Below are 18589 nucleotides of genomic sequence, written 5' to 3' on the forward strand. Positions count from 1 at the left end.
ACTTTTGGAAGACTACTGACCCCTAGTGTCTTGAATGGAGCATTGGATCTTATTTCCAAGACACTGCCTTGGCCTGGGGTGGGGGTGGGGGGGGGCGGCTCTCCTCTCCTGTCCCCATGTGTCATCACATGTGACATGAGAGTCCCTGGAGCTAGCCTGCACTCACAGAGGTGATATGAAAAGGTCGTGAGCTAGAGGGGCTTGGAAGAGCACATTAATAAACAATGAGTGTAGCCAGAAGCCTGCCGGAAGCCTGCCTGGGATCCTTGATCAGGCACCGAAGGCCCTGTGGCCTTGCGGGGCGTCCTCCTCACAGAACGTCCAGAGCACCCTATGTCCTCCCCAGACGCACCGTGTGCTTTGTAATATGGAGCTTGGATGTGAAACACCCCGTCCACCCAAGCCCTACTTAGCGAAGGCTGGCCTGGGTAAGAAGGAAGTCGGGCTCTTCTACTCTCCTTGCTTTGACAGGAGCCACAGCCGTCGGCCAGAATTGCCTCACAGTGGAAACAGTCAGCTATGAATTGTGTCTTGAAACACAAGAAAATACTACAGTAATGCCCAAATACACCAGTAAGCAATTGTGTTTTGTTGGGCAATGATCACGCATGATCAGATAGCAGAGAAAACACTCATTGTGCAAACCTTGTCACTGTAACCACATCATACCTGAGCTGTAATTGAAGCTGTGTTACACAGGGACTTTTCTTTTGCTCTGGGCCTGTGGGCTATGGCACTTACACTGCACTCTGATTTGAGGTATGGAAAGGTAGGAAGTGTGGTGATTCTAATCGAGCACTCTGGAGAAAGGATACGGTGTGTTTTGTTTGGGATTTGCTTCTAATTGACTTGCCATCCCACAGGTCTCAGGCTAGGAAAATTGTGCACAAAGCCAAGATTTAGAAAGTGACTGCCATTCACTGTGGAGGGCACAGGACAGAGGATTTCTTACCCTGGGGTCTGAGGAAGACTTCTGGAAAACAGCAGCAGCCACAGCTGTAGAGCTGTGACAGCTGTTCAGTTGTTGGCAGGCAGTGCTGCTTGTAGCAGAAAGAGTTCTGCTACTTCTGCCCAGGGGCAGCCACAATCTTGTGAGATTGCCCCCCATCACCACCTTTTCCCACCCCCTTTCTGCATGGAGTCAAGTTACATGATGATCAGCTATGTCAGGGATAGTAAAAATAAAAGGAAATCTCGGATAGAGAGGGACTGGAAAAGCCATGTTGTCACACGAGGTCCTAACTCGTCAATTCAGTGTTGAAAGCCTGTGCTTATCTGCTAATTAGGTAAACAAAATTCTGTGCATTATCAAGATTGCCATCAGTACAATTTTGATATGTGTAGAACATAAACATAGATAATAAACATGTGTTATGCCTTCCATTAAGCAATTTAATAGATTTGCCTTGGAGCTCTTCACCTTTGAGATGCATAGCTTTCTTGCAGGAATATGGATTTTATTCAGTCAATGCTAACCGAGACTTTTAAAAGGCCACCACAGTGGCAGGCCACGTAAAAGCTGCCAACTGCTAGTAATTGGTGGATTTGAATAGTGTCGTGTGATCAAAGTGAACAAAAGCGATCAGGTGCCAGGGATGGATGCACCGTGCGAGCAAGGGTGCATGTGCTAGGACTTGGACCACGGGACCTTCCCGAAGCTCCACCTTCCTTCATGTCTGGCATGTATGGTATAGGGGGAAACAATCAACTGTTAGGAAGACTATAACACTCTTGGCACAAAAGGAAGAGGAATTTCAGAGCCAGGTACCTGTGACTTGGACCTACCATGAAGCATTAGCTCGAAAGGCTAACAATGGAAAGATTCTGAGACTAGTCCAGCCCGGCAGAAGAGCCTGCTAGATTCCATCTCCATGGAGATGGGTGGAATGTAATGGCATGAGCCTGTCATCGCAGCCCTTATGGGAAGCCTAAAGTAGGTAGACAGGAGTCAGGCACATGACCAAAATGGGAATGGAAACCCTATCTTTAAAAGTAACCAGCAGGGCCGGGAGTTTGGCCTAGTGGTTGAGTGCTTGCCTAGCATGCACGAAGACCCGGGTTCGATTCCTCGGTACCTCATACATAGAAAAAAGCCAGAAGTGGTGCTGAGGCTCAAGTGGTAGAGCTCTAGCCTTGAGAAAGTCCAAGGACAGTGCTCAGGCCCTGAGCTCAAGCCCAGGACTGACAAAAAAAAAAAAAAAAGTAACCAGCAGAACTAAGGTCAGGTGTGGTTTAAGTGGTAGAGTGCCAGTTGGACAAGCCCTGAGTTCAAATCCCAGAACCACACAAAAATGAATACTGTTCTCAAAATGCTATTCTTGTTCTTCATAGGTTGACTTTTAACTTTAACTTTGGTGAGGTTTTTGTTGTTTATTCTTTGCTCCCCTTCCTCATATGTAGTGTGTGTGTGTGTGTGTGTGTGTGTGTGTGTGTGTGTGTGTTTCTTTCAGGCCAATTCAGAAGAACCAGTTCTGCTCAGGGCCCCTGTTTGCAGTTGTGTAAGAATGTCTCTTCTGCCTCTACTCTGTCCCACTGCCCCAGTTGTCCACAAGTGCCCCTCCTACCGTCACACAGTGGACCTTTAGTACATGTGGCATGGATTCTGTGAATCACTGTTAATCAAGGGTCTTCATTGCAGACAACCCAGAATGAAGGCTCCTCCACAATTCATAGCCAGAATAACTTTAATAAGGTACAATACACTTCAAACAGACACGCAAGGCACGTGTTCAGGGCTTGACCTTTTAAAGAAAAGCCTGCAAGCTTTTAGACCTAGGGCAAACACGGTTGTCCAGAGCATGCACTCTGCATTGGGCTAATAGCAAGCATGATATTATGCTGAAACACAGTAGATGGAGCAGGAGGCTGAAAGCTCCTCAAGGCCTCTAGGCTGGGGCCTTTATTCTAGACCACAGGTAACTTTGGCTTCCACACCATTTAGCTTTTGCAGACAGAGAATACCTGCTGTACACAGAACCCTGTTGTGACCTCACCAGGCATATTTCCTGTGGCTTTTTCCCTCTGGTAAGTTCCGGGAGCTAAAAGCAACCAAGTCTGCTGTGCCTGGCCCACACAACACCTTCCTCCTGGCCTGTGAAGCACCCTTTGCTGGACACTCGCTCCCCACCCTCTGTCCTTCACCTGCCCAGCTAGCTCCTCCCAGCACCAATTCGCTATCTCAGCTCGGTTGTCACTCCAGAAAACCTTCCGGTCCCTCCCTTTCCCCTAGCCGATTACAGATGTCATTTCATTTGGGATACATGAGATAAATGTATGATAATAAAATCGTTGTTGGTGTGCGTTTAGAGTGGAGATGCATCATTCAGTCACCTCTGTGTTCCTGGTGTCCGAGCGTTTATGTGAAGCCCAGAAAGGGACTAAATAGCAACAGTGAGCTACGCCCTAGTTGAGAGAGTTGGGTGGTTTTTGTTGTTGTTGTTTTATGGTTTAAGGATGGGGAACCACGCAGGGCTGGCAGCGCCAGGAGGAAATCAAGATAGTTTCAGCAAGGACAGCCTTGCTGAGCAAATCCTGAGAGGCACAGGTGCCATACAGGGGCTCACGTGGGGAATTTTGTCCAGTGCCTAGCGGAAGAAAAATCATTCGGCGAAGCGCTTAGTCCAGTTCAAAGCAATTTTCTCACTTTTGTTTGGCTGTTTGCCCTCTCTCTGCTGCAGTGGCTTTTTAAAAGTGCAGACAAAGAATACTTTTGTACAGAGATTAGATCAGATTTACGTTAACCCAGGTGACCTGCAGGGAATTACTGACTGGATTTGTGCTTGTATTCACCTAACACCCCAGAGAAATTGACTGTAACCTGTTTTCTGGCAAGTTCTTCTTTGTGTTTCTGTGCTGTTGTCACAAATTCTCTGATGGGCTTAGGCTTTGTGTGTGTGTGTGTGTGTGTGTGTGTGTGTGTGTGTGTATGCACGCACACACCTGCACCTTTTAGGTTTTTTAGCTAGTACTGGGGTTTGAACTCTTGACTTCAAGATTGCTAGTCCAGTGTTTTTTTTACTGGTTATTTTTGTGATAAATTCTTTCTTTTGGCCCAGTCCATGCTGGACCGGGAGCACCTATTTACCTTCCCACTGTAGCTGGTATGACAGGCACTCACCACTGTCCAGCTTTATCTGTCGAGATAAGAGTCTCCCAAGGATGTAAGAGTATGTCTTCAATAAGCTCTGTTTGTCTTCCCTCTGGTCATATGGTGACATGTCATGTTGATGAGAAAATGATGTATCACCTTTTAATTATCAGGATTCTAACTGCATTTATCAGTAGGCTCGGGGCGGGAGGGGGGGCAGTGTGCTATGTACACATTGGCAGTATCAGATCCTTTGTTTGCTTGGCCCGGCTCTCCCCTGGAAACTAAAAATTTGTCACAGAAGGGGATATATTGAGAAGAGGTTGGTAAACACTCATATTAACTTGAAATTAAATTGTGATAGTTGTCTACTTTCTGAGGCTTAGTGCGTTCACAGTACCCAGGGAGCTGTAAACAATTACTTTACCCTTAGTTCCAGCTGGCTTAGTCAATACTGGCCCTGTGACAGACAGATCTGTGAGGAGAACCCCTCCAAGCCTGCCAGGGCCGCTGCCCACAGGGAGACGGAAGTGCCATCACAGGCCTCACAAGGCAGATTTCATAATCTGGCTGGCAGCTGGCCACTTCCCCCTCCCCAGGTGACCTTCATCATCTTCAGATGGACAGGTGATCACCTGACCAGGCTGGCCATATGGAGTTAATAATTAGTCACAGGTCTGGAAGTAAGAGACTTTCCTGAGAATTGTATCCATTCATTCATTCCTGAGAATTGTATTCCTTCATTCATTCCTGGGGATTGTTATCTATTCACTCATTCCAGTATTTGTTGCTAGAGAATGGTTATAGGCATGCTCAGTAGGTCCCGTGGGAACATGGGGCAAACCAACATTACAGATATCCCAGTGTGGCTAGTGAAATCCCAGTGGGATCCTAGGTAGAATGGGGGTAAAGGAAAGTGCTCCTCTCCCCCTGCTCAAGCCGGTCTCAGCTTCCTGATCATTCATTTTGATAAACTGGCTGCTGATGCTCAAATGTTTTACTCCATGGAGCATGTACTAACTTTACTCAGCTTCATCATGTACACAAGCATGTATATGTTCTGTACACAAGAGGCTGTGAGTTAAGTCTTAACATTATTTTTGCTATCCTGGTCTTAGTTGGAATGCCTTGAGAAAACACAATTGTCCACTAGAGGTCTCCTTTCTTCAGAGTGAGAGTCTATTTCTAATACTTTGATTAACCTGGTTTTAATCGGCCAACACCATCTGGAAAGACTGGATGACAGCCTTGTCTTGTCAAAGATCCATGTATTGCTTTAGCTAACTGCACTCATATTTATTTATACTCAAGATTATCAACTACCAAAAGACAAAGAGGGCCCGCTACATAAGCTTGCAGACTGCTTCTTTGGACTTTGAAATTTCATTCGGAAAATAGCTTTGGAAGTTTCATACCGCACCTCACTTGGATTTGGTTTTGAGCGATTTGGTTTTGCTTCTTTGTTACTGCTTTCTCCAAATCTGAACACTGGAAAATGGGAGATGAAGAGAATTAGTCTTTAAACAAGGACATACATTTGGAATGGAACCATTCGTCTTCACTCAAATTTATGAATGGATGATTTTTACACCATGAAAAATTCAGTCTACACTGGAAGGAAAAAAAACAACTCACGGGGAGAGGCCTAGAACTGTAGACCAGTAGACAAGTAGAACTGTAGACAACTATAAGACATGTGTTACTGTGCAGGGTGAGCCAGGGCGCAGCTGGAGCAGTAACTAATGCAATGGCTTGCAGATGGCATCCGCAGGACCCTTGGGCTGGATAGCCAGAGGGAACATACGTCCCTTCAACCCCATCCTCCTGAAAGACAAAACTGGAAATGCCAGAGTTCTAAGATGTAAAAACAATTCAGAAGAACACATCCTAGCAAGTATTATTAAACGAACATAATTTCAGCCCAAGGGATTTTGTGCTCTTATGTGCATAGTGTTTCTACACACACACACACACACACACACACACACACACACACACACACACGCCTTTTCTGACATCAGCGTATTTAATTAGCCCTGCCAGGTAAAAGGTAAACTCAGTGTGTCATTGACTATGGAGGTGATAGTTTATTCTGACCATGCTAGAAAGTTCCTGTCTGTGTCTATCCAGGCAGGAAAAACTATGTGAGGGCCCAGGAGGCCCATCCTGGTGAAATGCCAGGTCAGGTCTTGGCACAGGTGTGGTGAAGAGCCAAATCAGGTCGCACAGTCTGCTCAGCACTGCCTCTCAAGCCTCTCATCCAGCCTCCAGCCTCGCAGTGGCTTGTGTAAGGACGAGTAAATACCCCATACATCAAATGCGAAGGTCCCGCTGCAGACTGGGGAGCCATAGCAAGCATGCACGCTGTCTCTTCTTGTCCTGTGTATAATAAGAAATGTGAGCGATGGCTCTATCTGGTTAGAAATCAGTCATGAACACATTGCTTACTACTTTGCTTTTAAACTTCAGGTTTAACAGCAAAAGCTATTAACAAAAACTTTTAAAGAGGTACTTTTTTGTGTGAAACAGGATTTTTTTTTGCTGAGGCACAACCAAACAAAATACAAAAGTAAAACTACATATAGGTAGAATAAATTCTATTATATAAAATTCGATAACATAAGAACCTGGCATTACCATTGAGGCATAGAACAGGTAAAAGTTACTGTGAACTCAGAATACTGTTATCCCTGATAGAAACATTTTTGACCATGTTGAATTATATATACTTTTATTTTTAAAAAGTAGATTGTAGCAGTTAATAAAAAAGTGACCAAGTGATTTATACTAGTAATTTTCTTAGAAAATTATCTTTCATTATAACCTGAAATAATATACAGAAGTATGATAGTCAAACTAGTGAGCAAATAAATTTACATCATTTTTAAGATCCTCAGGCAAGTTCCTTATTTCTAATTACATGGATAAACACCTATCAGCTGTCACGTTTCTGTCTTCCTCTCCATTCCCATTACAAAGCCTCCAAGTTGCCAGGAGTATAGATTCAATCCCAGTGACCACTCCCCTCTTCTTCTAGAACTTGTGCTCTCTATCCCGTGTGGGGATGACCTCAGTTTAACAACAACCAGCCTGGAAGACACAACCCAGGCCACAATGGCCAGATGCCACTGTTGATTAAATCCACATGAAACACAAAGCAAGCAGCAAGAACGGGGGAGGGGTGAGCTGGGTCGTGCTCCAGGGGCATGGAAGGACCACACTGCCTGCATCTTCTGTGGTGCTGTGGTTACACGTCCAGCCTGTGCGACAGCAGACTGGCCAGTTGCACATAGTTTGCAGGTCTTCTTGGCATCCCCCATCTCTTGTAAACTGGTGAGGAGCTGGGGTTGTATTTGCAGGTCCTGGGTGGACTTCCCATAGGACCAGAATGGATGTCACCACTGGGTGGTCGGTAGACAATCTGATGACAACTGCCTCCCAGGTCTCCGGTCATTCAGTGTGTTGGAATATCAGAGGTCTCTGTGGGCTTTGCATCCTGTCCTATGCTCTGAACACACACAGTGAGTTTGAAACTCATTTGTGGATACTGAAGGGATCTCATGAATTCTGATGACATGTACGTGCCTACTCATTACCTACATCTAATAGATCTAATGCGTCCAACTTACATAAAGTATTGCATATTCATTAGCTAGAACTCAAAGGTCCATTCATCCAGCCTGCTTGTTTCTTGTTCTGCAGAAGAGTTGACTATAGCATTCTCAGGGGCCAAGACAAAGCCCCACACAATCTTTTAGAACACTTTCCCCTATACTGTTTAGCCTCAGATTCTGCCCCAGCCAGCCTTCCTGCCCTGAGATCTAACTTCCAGCTGCTCTTTTTAAGGACTCAATCAGGGCCTGCCACTGTCTGTGCTCCAGTAGCCTCCCCTGCCCCCACACCCAGTCCCACAGGGCCAACGCCTTATCCAGCATTTCTTTGTGACCTAACTCCTCATGTCTTCAGTCCTGAGAATGAATGATGCAGATCCACTCCTCCATCACTTGGTCCTAGAACTGGCTTTCCACCGACCCTCCTGCTCTCCCCATGGCTGGGCCTTCCCAGCAGGGAAGGGTCTCTGCTCCTGAGCACCATCTACACCCATAGCCCCTGATTCTGTTACACACTCAAGCCACTGCTGTGACATCCGACCCATCAATAAGCTTCTTCACAAACCGCTCCCTGCGCAGGCCTCCACTTCCTTGCCCTAGTCATGTGGCTTCCACCCTGAACCACCATACCAAGGTGTTCTATAAGGGGAGCTCTTGTTTTCCTAGTAAGTCAAACCCTCCACTTGTGGCTTCCCTTGTCCACGTCTCTGCAGCATGACCTTGACCTGTCCACCTCTCCCTTCTCTCCTCAACTTCCTTATTCCTTCCCTACCCACAGCCCTGGCATCTGTCAGCATTCACCCAAGCTTCCGTTTTCTATTTCTGTGATGACAAATCACCCCAAACTTAATGACTTAAATTCCTGCACAGATTTACTGAACCGGAAGCCTGAAGTTGGAAGTGAATCTTGTAGGTGTCAAATCCACGAAGCCACATTCCTTGCGGGGAGGGCAGCCACAGGGACAGAAAGGAGAGGACAGGGTTGCTTTCCTTCCATCCATCTTTCTGCCTCTCCCACCTTGAAAGGCAGCCTATATTCCGAGGCACTCTATCTCTTGAGCCACACCACCACTTCCGGCTTTTTGCTGGTAAACTGGAGATACATGTCTCAGGGACTTCTCTACTTCACAGTATCATTATTGTGGTGGTGGTTATGAACAATACACCTCAAATCAAATAGAAGTTTCTATGATAAATAGTAGAAGTTGCTGCTCCTGGTTCTGGAGGCTGGGACGTCCCAGGTCAAGGCACAGGAAGATTTTGCATCTAGTCTAGGACCTGTCTTTGGTGCTACGTCCTTGTTACCAGTGTCATCACATGGCAGAAGGGACAGGACCACACTCTGGGCCTTTTATCAGGTCACAAATCCCACCCTCAGGGCCCACAGTCCTCTCCGCAGCTCCAAGGCCTGCCTTCCCTTGGTGCTAGACACACCAGCCAGACCACAGCAGTGGGGTTTTACCTGGACCACAGTGACATGGTCATGTACCCAGAAAACCATGTTTCTTTCCTTCTTTTGCTTATTTTGATATCTTTTTATTAGTGGATATGTTACGACTTTTGTAGGTCATGGTTTACAGACATGGAAACAGTGGCCTAAGAAACCAATGGTGTTAAACTAAAAGATCTCTTGAGATCTCATCTAAGTATGAAAGTCATCATTCTTCTTATTTTCTTTGTTTGTAAGTAGAATTCCACTGAAGCAGTCCTCCCGCCTCAACCTCCAGACCGGTGGATTACAGGTGTGCTACCACATCCAGCCCCAAATCGCAGGGTTGGTTTTTGTTTTTGTTTTTTTGTTGTTGTTGTTGTTTTGTTGTTGTTGTTTTTTGGCCAGTGGTGGAGCTTGAACTTTGGGCCTGAGCACTGTCCATGAGCTCTTCAGCTCAAGGCTACCACTCTATCCCTTGAGCCACAGTGCCACTTCCAATTTTCTCATGGTTAATTGGAGATAAGAGTCTTATGGTCTTTAGTGTCTGGGCTGGTTTTGATCTGCCATCCTCAGATCTCAGCCTCCTGAGTAGCTAGGATTACAGGCGTGAGCCACCGTGCCCGGCAAATCTCAGAATTTTTAAAACAGGTCAGGAAGGTAGATGTAAAGACCAGAAGACAAGCTGTGCCACAATACCATGCTTTAAATAAAAAGTTCGTCAATAGTCTTCTTTAGTCAAAAATAACCAACATTAATGTCATTTTGCAAATTGTTTTTTTCCTGAAATGTTCTTGGAACAGCTGGTTTTTGTTTCGTTCTCTCCCCACACTGGTAAATCATCATTTAAATTATAACACCAAGTCCTTTCCGGTGGATGAGTATGAAGAGAAACCTGCTTGATCTATTCCTTTTTTCATCTTGTTTTTATCTCGGGAGAGTTTTTTTGACAGGATTTGGGCTACAAGTGTCAGAAATCTGTTCTCACCATAACCACCTCTGACTCATTCCCACTATTTAGAGAACAGCAACTGTGAAGAGTGGGATCATGTTTGGACTTAAAAAAAAAAACCCACAGAGCTTGACAAATGTCTGTGGTGCTTATGTAATATATCTCAGAGTCTTCAGAAGAGAACAGAGTCCAGAAAGCAGCATTATTCATTTTGTACATCCCTAGTCCTCCCGTTTAACACTTCCAAGCCCACACTTGAGCAACATCCCAGCAGCCTTTGAAGTCAGAGCTGCTCTGTCTTGAAAAGTTTGGATCTCTAGTAAACATGAGGATGGATGGATGGATGGATGGATGGACTGATTGATTTTTGGAGGACCCTGGGGCTTGAACTCAGGACCTGGGGACTGTTTCTGAGCTTTTGTGCTGAAGGCTGGTGCTTTGCCACCTGAACCACAGCTCCTCTTCTGGCTTTTTGTGGCTAACTGGAGATAAGAGTCTCAGGGACTTTTCTGCCCAGGCTGGCTTCTCATATCTCCACCTCCTGAGTAGCTAGGATTGTGGGGTTTCTACTGCATCTTCTCTGCCACATTGCAAAAGGAACATTGTCTTGGGACTGCCTTGTCCTGATGGTTGGTGATTGCTCTAGAGCTTTCATTTGGTGCTGGATATTTGCCAAGACACTACCCAAGAGCCTGTCTCCTTATTACGTTACCCCATAGGGAGGGGCTGTTATTTCCTTTCCTTGAAATGTTCCTTCTTTTCTGGATCTTGTATTTAAGAAGATTCCTCCTCTAAGGACACTCCTCACCTGCTTCATCAAGCTTTCCTTCTCTGGTGAACACCCAAAGTCCTGTGCTTGGTTCCTGGCCCACCTCTCCCTCCCTTCCCTGGAGGGGGACCATGGGCACTGAGGGTCATCCCCACAATGCTGCTCGCTTGGACCCTGTGAGGACACCAGGGGCTGACCTCCCTACAACCATCACATCATCACCACCATCACCACCATCATCATCACCACTACCACCATCATCATCACCACCACCATCATCACCACCATCACCACCATCATCATCACCACCACCATTATCATCATCATCACCACCACCATCATCACCATCATCATCACCACCACCATCATCATCACCACCATCTCCACCATCATCATCACCACCACCACCACCACCATCATCATCATGATCACCATCACCACCATCACCACTACCACTACCACCACTGTTCATTCCCCAAACAAGAAGGCTGACATATAACAGGAGGCAGGTAGCTGGCAGCTAGACTCCTAGCTACTCAGAAGTTTAAGATCTAAGGGTGGAGGTTTGAAACCAGCCGGGGAAAATCTGTGAGACTCTTATCTCCAATTAACCAGCTGAAAGCTGGAAGTGGAAGTATGGCTTGTGTGGAAGCATGCCAGCCAAGCAAGAGGGATGCCCCTCCCCTTCCCCAAAAAAGGCTGAAATGACTGAGCACATATCGATAGTGTTGTACCAACAGAGATGAATTAAAACTGAAGAGGATTTCTAAATCTGATTTCCTTCTTTTCTACAAACAGTTGTGTTAGTATTTAAAATATATTTCCATATTGTATTCCTAAACTGACATGTTGAATTGAAACCCCTTTGACAACTGCTTAAAGATAATAAAAATGTTAACTAAAAAAATCCAATAAAATGCATTACCAAATATTCCTTACATAAATTTCCTTGCCTTTAGAGAAAGTACATGATAGGAAAGCTTTTCAATTTGTGAGTGTGAGTACTTGTTGTCTTTTAGGACCATACTGAAGGCTATGTTACTGGTAAGAGGAAGATGGAGAGATATTAACTAGATATCTTCTTGAGAAGATAAAGAGATATTAACATAGTTTATACTCAGTGATTTTCTTAAACTTTGATTACCATCCCCATGTTCAGGGCAGTATTATTAAGAAGAACAAAATGAGGCGCCCATGGCAACTGAGTGTTGATAAGGAAATATTAGTTCACTGGGGTTTTGTTCTTAATGCCATGCCCTTAATTATCTTGAAGAATTTACAGGCCTACTTGTTTCTCCCTACAAGACCTAGAGTCCCAGAATGCCATTAAAACCACTCAGAAATTGGCTCCAGTGGCTCCAGGTTTCTCCCAGGACCATAATTTCCATTGATTATCTCCCAACCCATCCATCTTTTCCCTGATAGACAGGACAGACGTTCTGTTTGTTTGTTATTTATCCTTAAGTAGTTGTACACAGGGTGTCCATTCAACATGGCCGTTTGTGGGCGGGATGCATCTTGATCAACATCATCCCTTCCTTTCTCCTCCTCATCTCTCCCAGCCCTCTCATCCCCTCCAGTCACTTGGTAAGAGTGTCACATGTGTATCTCTCCTTTCCTCCCCCTTTATTCGCCCCCTCCCATGCACATGACTTCCCCCCCACCCCAAGGCCCAGCTTCTTGATGCTCATTTTGTTTAACTGTAAGTGCAAAGGAGTTGCAGGCGAGAATCCTCCCCTGCAGATGTACACTTTAGTTAACGCCTGTGTGCAGACGCCGATGTGCGCTGGGTATGTTTGCATATATATATGTGTTTATGATTTACATCTAACCTCCACAGCCCAGCAAGCCTCTTTTCCCAGGACGATAAGTGCTGTGCCCTGGGTCTCCATACTCCAGCTCACAGCACCGAGTAAAGAGCTTGACTCACAAAAAAAGAACTTGCAAATGAAGAGCTTGGCTTTCATGCAGTGAATACCTTATTCTCATTTTAATATTTTAATAAGCTTTCTCCCCCTTTTTTTTAAAAAAAAGTAGGAATAATTAATTCCTCTTATTATTGCTTGACTTCCAAGCCATTTCAGAACCAAAAATAAGAGAAGAACCCTACATTTAAAAAAAAAAAAAAAGACAAAATAATGTTTTTCTTGACCGGGACCCACCCTGGCGGTAGGAAGTTGACGGGGGCTGGCGTCGGTGCGTGGTTGAGGGACTGGAGGGGAAGAGGGAGCCCTCCCCGGGCCCGCAGCCAGGCCAAGACGGGCAGGGGCGGGGGACCGGGCTGGGTCGGCGCTCCGCTCGCGGTCCCCGCCCGCCTCTCCGTCCCCGCCCGCCACGCCCTCTAACGGGGCCGGGGCCGCGCGCGCTCTAGTCGGCCGCCCCGCGGAGCGACAGAAGGTCACCCGAGCAGCTCGGCCCTTCCCTTTGTGCCCATCGTCTCATTGGCTGCAGTGCGGGGGACGCGCGCCGCCCCGCCCGTCGGCCGGGCCCCCCGCCCGCCCGCGCTCGCCTCCCCGGGGCCGAGCCGCGCGGGGTCTGCGCGCGTCCCAGCCCCGGCCGCGCCGCCGCGCCGTGCAGCTCGCTCGCTCGGGGAGCAGCATCCATTTTCGTCTGCGGGGATCCAGCCTGCGCGGGGTCCCCTCCACGGCCCGGGGCGCGCCCTCGCCCGCAGCCTTGCCCGCCGCCCTGCCCGCGCCTCCGCGCCTAGGATGCTCTGAGATGGTCCACCAGGAGAGCTGCGCCTATCAGGTAGGGCCGCGCCCGCCGCGCCGGCTCCGAGCTCCGGGCTCCGGGTTCCGGGCCCCAGGCTAGGCCTTCCTCCGCTCCGGGGCCGCACCGCGATCAGGAGGAACCGGGCGCCCCAAGCCGCAGCCGGAGCCCTGGCCTGCAGGTGCCGAGGACGGCGGGGTTGGGGAAGCCGGGGCGCGGCGCACGCGGACAGCGTGGTGTCCGCCGCTCCTCCCCTCGCTGCAGGGCTGTGAGGCTTCTCGTGAGGTTTGGGGACTCCAGAAAATCGTATCTATAGGAAGTGGGAGCCCAAGACTTTAATGTACGGGGACTGGGGCCCCCGACGTGACGGTGAGCGCGCGTGCCCCCCGCGCGCGTGGCCACGGGTCTTCACGCGGGCAGGAAGGCGCCCACCGGCGCGCGCTGGGGTTCGCGGGGCCCGAGTTTAATCATGCATGCTCATCCAGCCGTGTGCTAATTCGCCAGAGGGAGTGATGAATTAAACATCAGGCCGCGAGGAATCGCTTCCTAGGTGTTTGAAGAACTTCGCCTTCCACCTCAGCCCGGTCGCATCCCCCCCTGGTAAACAGGCTTCCAGAACATTCTTAGGGACCCCCCCCCCTCCTTGTGGCAGCAGGCGTGCCTGGCAGGCCCTGGAAGGTTGAGGCTTTGGTATTGCTTGGGCCAGGGAATTCAGACATTATGAGACTCCAATTCTGGAAAGTCACACAGCCTTGTCCTGGTGGGAGGGAGCCACCTGAGATGGGCAAGTGTTTCTTCCTGAGGTCAGATTTCCCCTACTGAATGGACGGGGGCAGAAGTGGAGCTTTTCCCAGCCTCAAGGCAGCAGGGCTTACTAGCTGAGTAAGACACGCCTTTAAGTAGATTCGCTTCTTGTTTTTGTTGTTTTGTTTTGTTTTGTTTTTCTCAGCTGTACAATTGGAATGGTATAGGCTTGTTTTTATAGTGTTGTCCTTTCCGGGGCCATTCACTACCTAAATGGAAGTGTTGATCTGGGTGCTTGGATGATTCTGCCTCACCTCAGTCAGCCAAGAAAGCAACCTAGCACTGGCCCTGGACTTGGCAGATGTCAGCAGCATCCAAGAGTCTCTGCCTGTACAAGGCCTAGCTGGGCCTGCAAGTGATTCAGTTACTGTTGGAATTTAAAGAGATTTTCTTCTCTTTTTTCAGAGCAGTTATATAAGTTGTGTTTTGAAAGGCAGGTGACTGGAAAATCATTTCCTCTGTCTTTTCATAATGGCAAATATGTTGATTGCAGAGCGTGAAAAAGTAGCCAAACACTAGCATTTTCATCCAGAAGAGATTATCTGAGCCCTGTGCTTCTTCCCAAAGAAGAAAAATGGATTTTGTTTTAAATCAATTCGGCTATATATTACAGTGACATGGTGTTTAGTTGTTGTGAAGTCTTTATTGCTTATCTCCACAATAAAATTAAGTGCATTAGGGGAGAGTAATGGTTCACAGATTGCATCAGCACGGTGCTGTGTGGTAGAACTACCTGCCTACCTTGTGCTTTGAAATGCTTCTGTTAAACACAGCAGCAAAAACAGGGACATTATCCTAATCCTGCTTAGAAATCTTCCCTGTACAGCCCTGCTGGACCACAAGAGGCGACATTTAGAAAACAGCTTCTGCCTTACTTGATGATAAAGAGTTTAATTTTTTTCCACTGAAACTTTCTCCTTTATTTTATTTTTTTTATTCATTTATTTTTGGTGCTGGTCCTGGGGCTTGAACTCAGGCCCTGGGTGCTGTCTCTGAGCTTCTTTTGCTCAGGGTTAGCTCTCTACTACTTGAGCCACAGCACCATGTCCTGCTTTTTCCTTCCTTCCTTCTTTTCTTTTTTTTGGGGGGGTGTGGTATGGTGAGGGTAATTGTAGGTAAGAGTCTCTTGAACTTTCCTGTTAGGGCTGGCTTTAAACTGAGATCTTCAGGTCTCAGCCCCTCGATTAGCTAGGATTATAGATGTGAGCCATCAATTCCCAGCTTGTTTATTTCTGTTTAAAAGATGATAGTGCAGTGGTTGAGACAGACTTCTTGGATTTGCATTTTAATTAAATGAGGTGACAGACTTTCTTTGGAAGGATTATGTTTCTATCTGAAAATGAGGCACGTACCAAGATGTACAGAGAAATCTTCCCTCAATTATCCAGGAAGGGATGATGCCTTCCAAAATTGTGTGTCTATTTAGATGTATCTGTGTGGAGACAAAGATTATTTCTATATTATCATCAACAATCTAGCAGTCCAGTCCTTCTAGCTGTAGTACCTGCCCCCCGCCCCTTTCCTCTGTTCCAGGTCAGTTTTCAGCACAGATACAGAAATCAAATTATGTCTCACAGATCAATGTATTTTTAAATTTGTCATCCAGCTTAGAAGAGCCCAGGTCTTCCCAGGGCAGTGGGACCTTTTCCCTGGAGTCTCCTAGAGTCTGCATGTCTTCACTGCCCCATTGCCATTCTTGGAGGGGACCTTCCCTGGGGTTCCGACACACACTGGCCCTCCTTCTTGGGTTGCCAGATTTAGCATGCTATAACCTGCAGAGTTGGAGACGTACTTAGGTCTAAGATTATGCACTGTTTATCTGAGCATCCTATGTTGACTTGGCAGCCCTACCCTGTAGCTCACCCTTTTAGCCTCTTCATAGCATGTATTTTGATCTCTCTTTCTCCATTGCTCCATGTAAGTTTCTTGCGGGCAGAAAATTGCATGCACGTGTGTGTGTGTGTGTGTGTGTGTGTGTGTGTGTGTGTGTGCGTGTGCGTGTGTGTGTGTGTGTGTGTGTGTGTGTGTGCCCATCCTAGGGCTTAAACTCAGGATAGTGCTCTACCACTTGAACCATAGCTCCACTTGCAGCTTTTTTGGTGGTTAATTGAAGATAAGAATCTCACCAACTTTTTCTGCCAGGGCTGGCTTCAAAACATGATTTTCAGCTCTCAGCATCTTGAGTAGCTAGGATGACAGGTGTGAGCCACTGTGCTTGGCTGAGCATTTTTATCTTTGTCCCCTCTGCCTGGAATCGCTCCCGAATAGTCTCAGATGGCCATGCCTGTAATTCTTGTATATAAAATTGGCCAAGGTGAAAGGCCTTGCATACGTTCTGTCCCTCTCCTTCCCATTTAATATTTCAGCATGAGCACAGGTCAGCTGCCACACATAGAGTCCCCTTTATCCTGCCATCATTCCTTCTTCACATGAAGTGTTGGGTAAGAATCACCATGGTAGGCCATTTCATGCACAATCCTTCCTTGCTATTACATAGAATTACAACTGGTTCTTGTTTACTGCTGTTTAAAATACAAGTGATTGTGTTGAAACAGAAATTTTTTTTTTACTATCTTTGAATTGTTTTACAAAAGGGTTTTAATTCCACTTATCAGTTTATGAGTGAGTCCAGTGCATCTTGGTCATGTCACCCTTCCACTTCTTCCGGATTTCTCCCAAGAACGCTTCAGTGTCATTATCTGCCAGTACTTTCCTCCCTCCGTGGATTCTCAGTCACAAAGCAGTTACTGAGAAGGGCTGTCATTTTGGGTCATAGCCCCGCTAAAAGAGAGAACCATCAAGCTGTTTTCCAGTGTTGGGAAGAGAGCCAGCCTCTTCAGGAAAAATGCCTGCCCCCAGCTTCGGGCCTGGCAGCTACAAAAGGCCAACTACCTCTAAAAGGTCTCTGATAGGCAGCTTAGAAATATTGTTAACTTGTAAACACAAGTTTAATTCAAATGTCCATTTTGCTTTGGGAAAAAAAAAAAACACCTCACAAATATTTTCTCCCTGCTCCTGCAGTTTTGTGTGGGCTAAGGAGCATGGCACACAATGGCAGCCTTCTATGTCTGTCCTCCTGTGGTTTAAATGACCGGCTCAGATACAGATCACAGAGCTTGCATTCCTAGCCGTGGTGGGAATGGACAGTGGGAGAGGGGGAAATGGCCTGTAGACAACCCCTTCGTCTTCTTCCCACGTCCCCTCTTCCAACACGCCTGGTCGGGAGAAGGCCGGGAATCTTCCACTGTTTTCACCTGCAGCCCTTTTGTCTGGTAGTCAAGGCCCGGCTGAGACCTGAGCCCTGCAGAACCCAGGCTCCTGTTCTCACCGCCCTCCTTCTTGGCTCTGCCGCTTCTGGCTGGAATGCCTCCACCCCCACGCCACCTGTTCCCAGCATGCGCAGGCTCAGATGCCACCTCCTGCAACATTCCTCCTCCTGACCACTTACATGGAGGCCTGCCTGGCCCACTGGACAAGTGTTTGGGAAGACAAGGGCCTTATTTTAATTCCCTCTTCCTGTATTCCCTTAACCACCTCTTCCTTACACGGGGAGGGCATGCTCCATAAATGTCTGCTGGGTTGGATTACATGCTCTGCCCTTAGGGCTGCTCAGAGTTGCAGATCCAGGTTTCTCATCAGAGCCCAGAGAGGATGTCCAGTAATGTGGAGCAGTGGGACAGGGGCAAAGTGGGCCCCACTTCCTGCATCTGCTGGGGGAGGTGGGGAGCAGAGGGGGAGAGTAAATACATGAAAGGGACATACAGACAGCCCAGCCTTCCCAGAAATCATGCATTAAGGCAATTACCCTCATGCCCAAGAATTTTGTCAAGATAAATCTCATTGTCTGTCCCCAAGCTCCTTTGCAAAATACCTGCAGTTAGCCACACACCTCACCCCCTGTAGCCCTGGCTGCTCAGGAGGCTGAGGTCTGAGGATTACAGTGTAAAACAGGAAAGTCCATGAGACCCTTGTCTCTAACTAGCAAAACAGCTGGAAGTGAAGCTGTGGCTCAACTGATAGAGCACTAGCCTTGAGCAAAGCAGCTCAGGGACAATATCCAGGTCCTGAGTTCAAACCCTAGGACTGGTACAAAATAATAATTGTAATATAATAATAGCAATAGTAATGGTGATAATAATTTGTGGCTAGTTGATACAGGCCATCATCTCCAAACTGACTTTGTTACTGTATTGAACTTTACAGCATTTTACTCTATCCTTTTACCAGA

General features: G+C 47.1%; 1 protein-coding gene across 4 annotated transcripts in view; it reads left to right on the forward strand.

Annotated features, from left to right (window-relative positions):
* The window catches only part of Schip1 (schwannomin interacting protein 1), a 306497-nt gene that overhangs the window by 244548 nt on the left and 43360 nt on the right, over positions 1 to 18589 (forward strand). The window contains exon 1 of one of the 4 annotated variants that reach the window (XM_090338289.1): positions 13417 to 13596. The exons of 2 other annotated variants lie outside the window; for them this stretch is intronic. Coding sequence is in view for 1 of the 2 variants with exons in the window: in XM_090338281.1 (XP_090194407.1) it covers positions 13567 to 13596 (30 nt within the window). In the remaining variant the exon portion in view is untranslated. Of the gene's footprint in view, positions 1 to 13416; positions 13597 to 18589 lie in introns of those variants that run through there. One more of the 4 variants, XM_090338281.1, reaches the window with a different exon arrangement.

Source organism: Megascapheus bottae, chromosome 1 (genome assembly GCF_031878675.1).
Source record: "Megascapheus bottae isolate mThoBot1 chromosome 1, mThoBot2.hap1, whole genome shotgun sequence".
NCBI classification, from domain to species: Eukaryota; Metazoa; Chordata; class Mammalia; order Rodentia; family Geomyidae; genus Megascapheus; species Megascapheus bottae.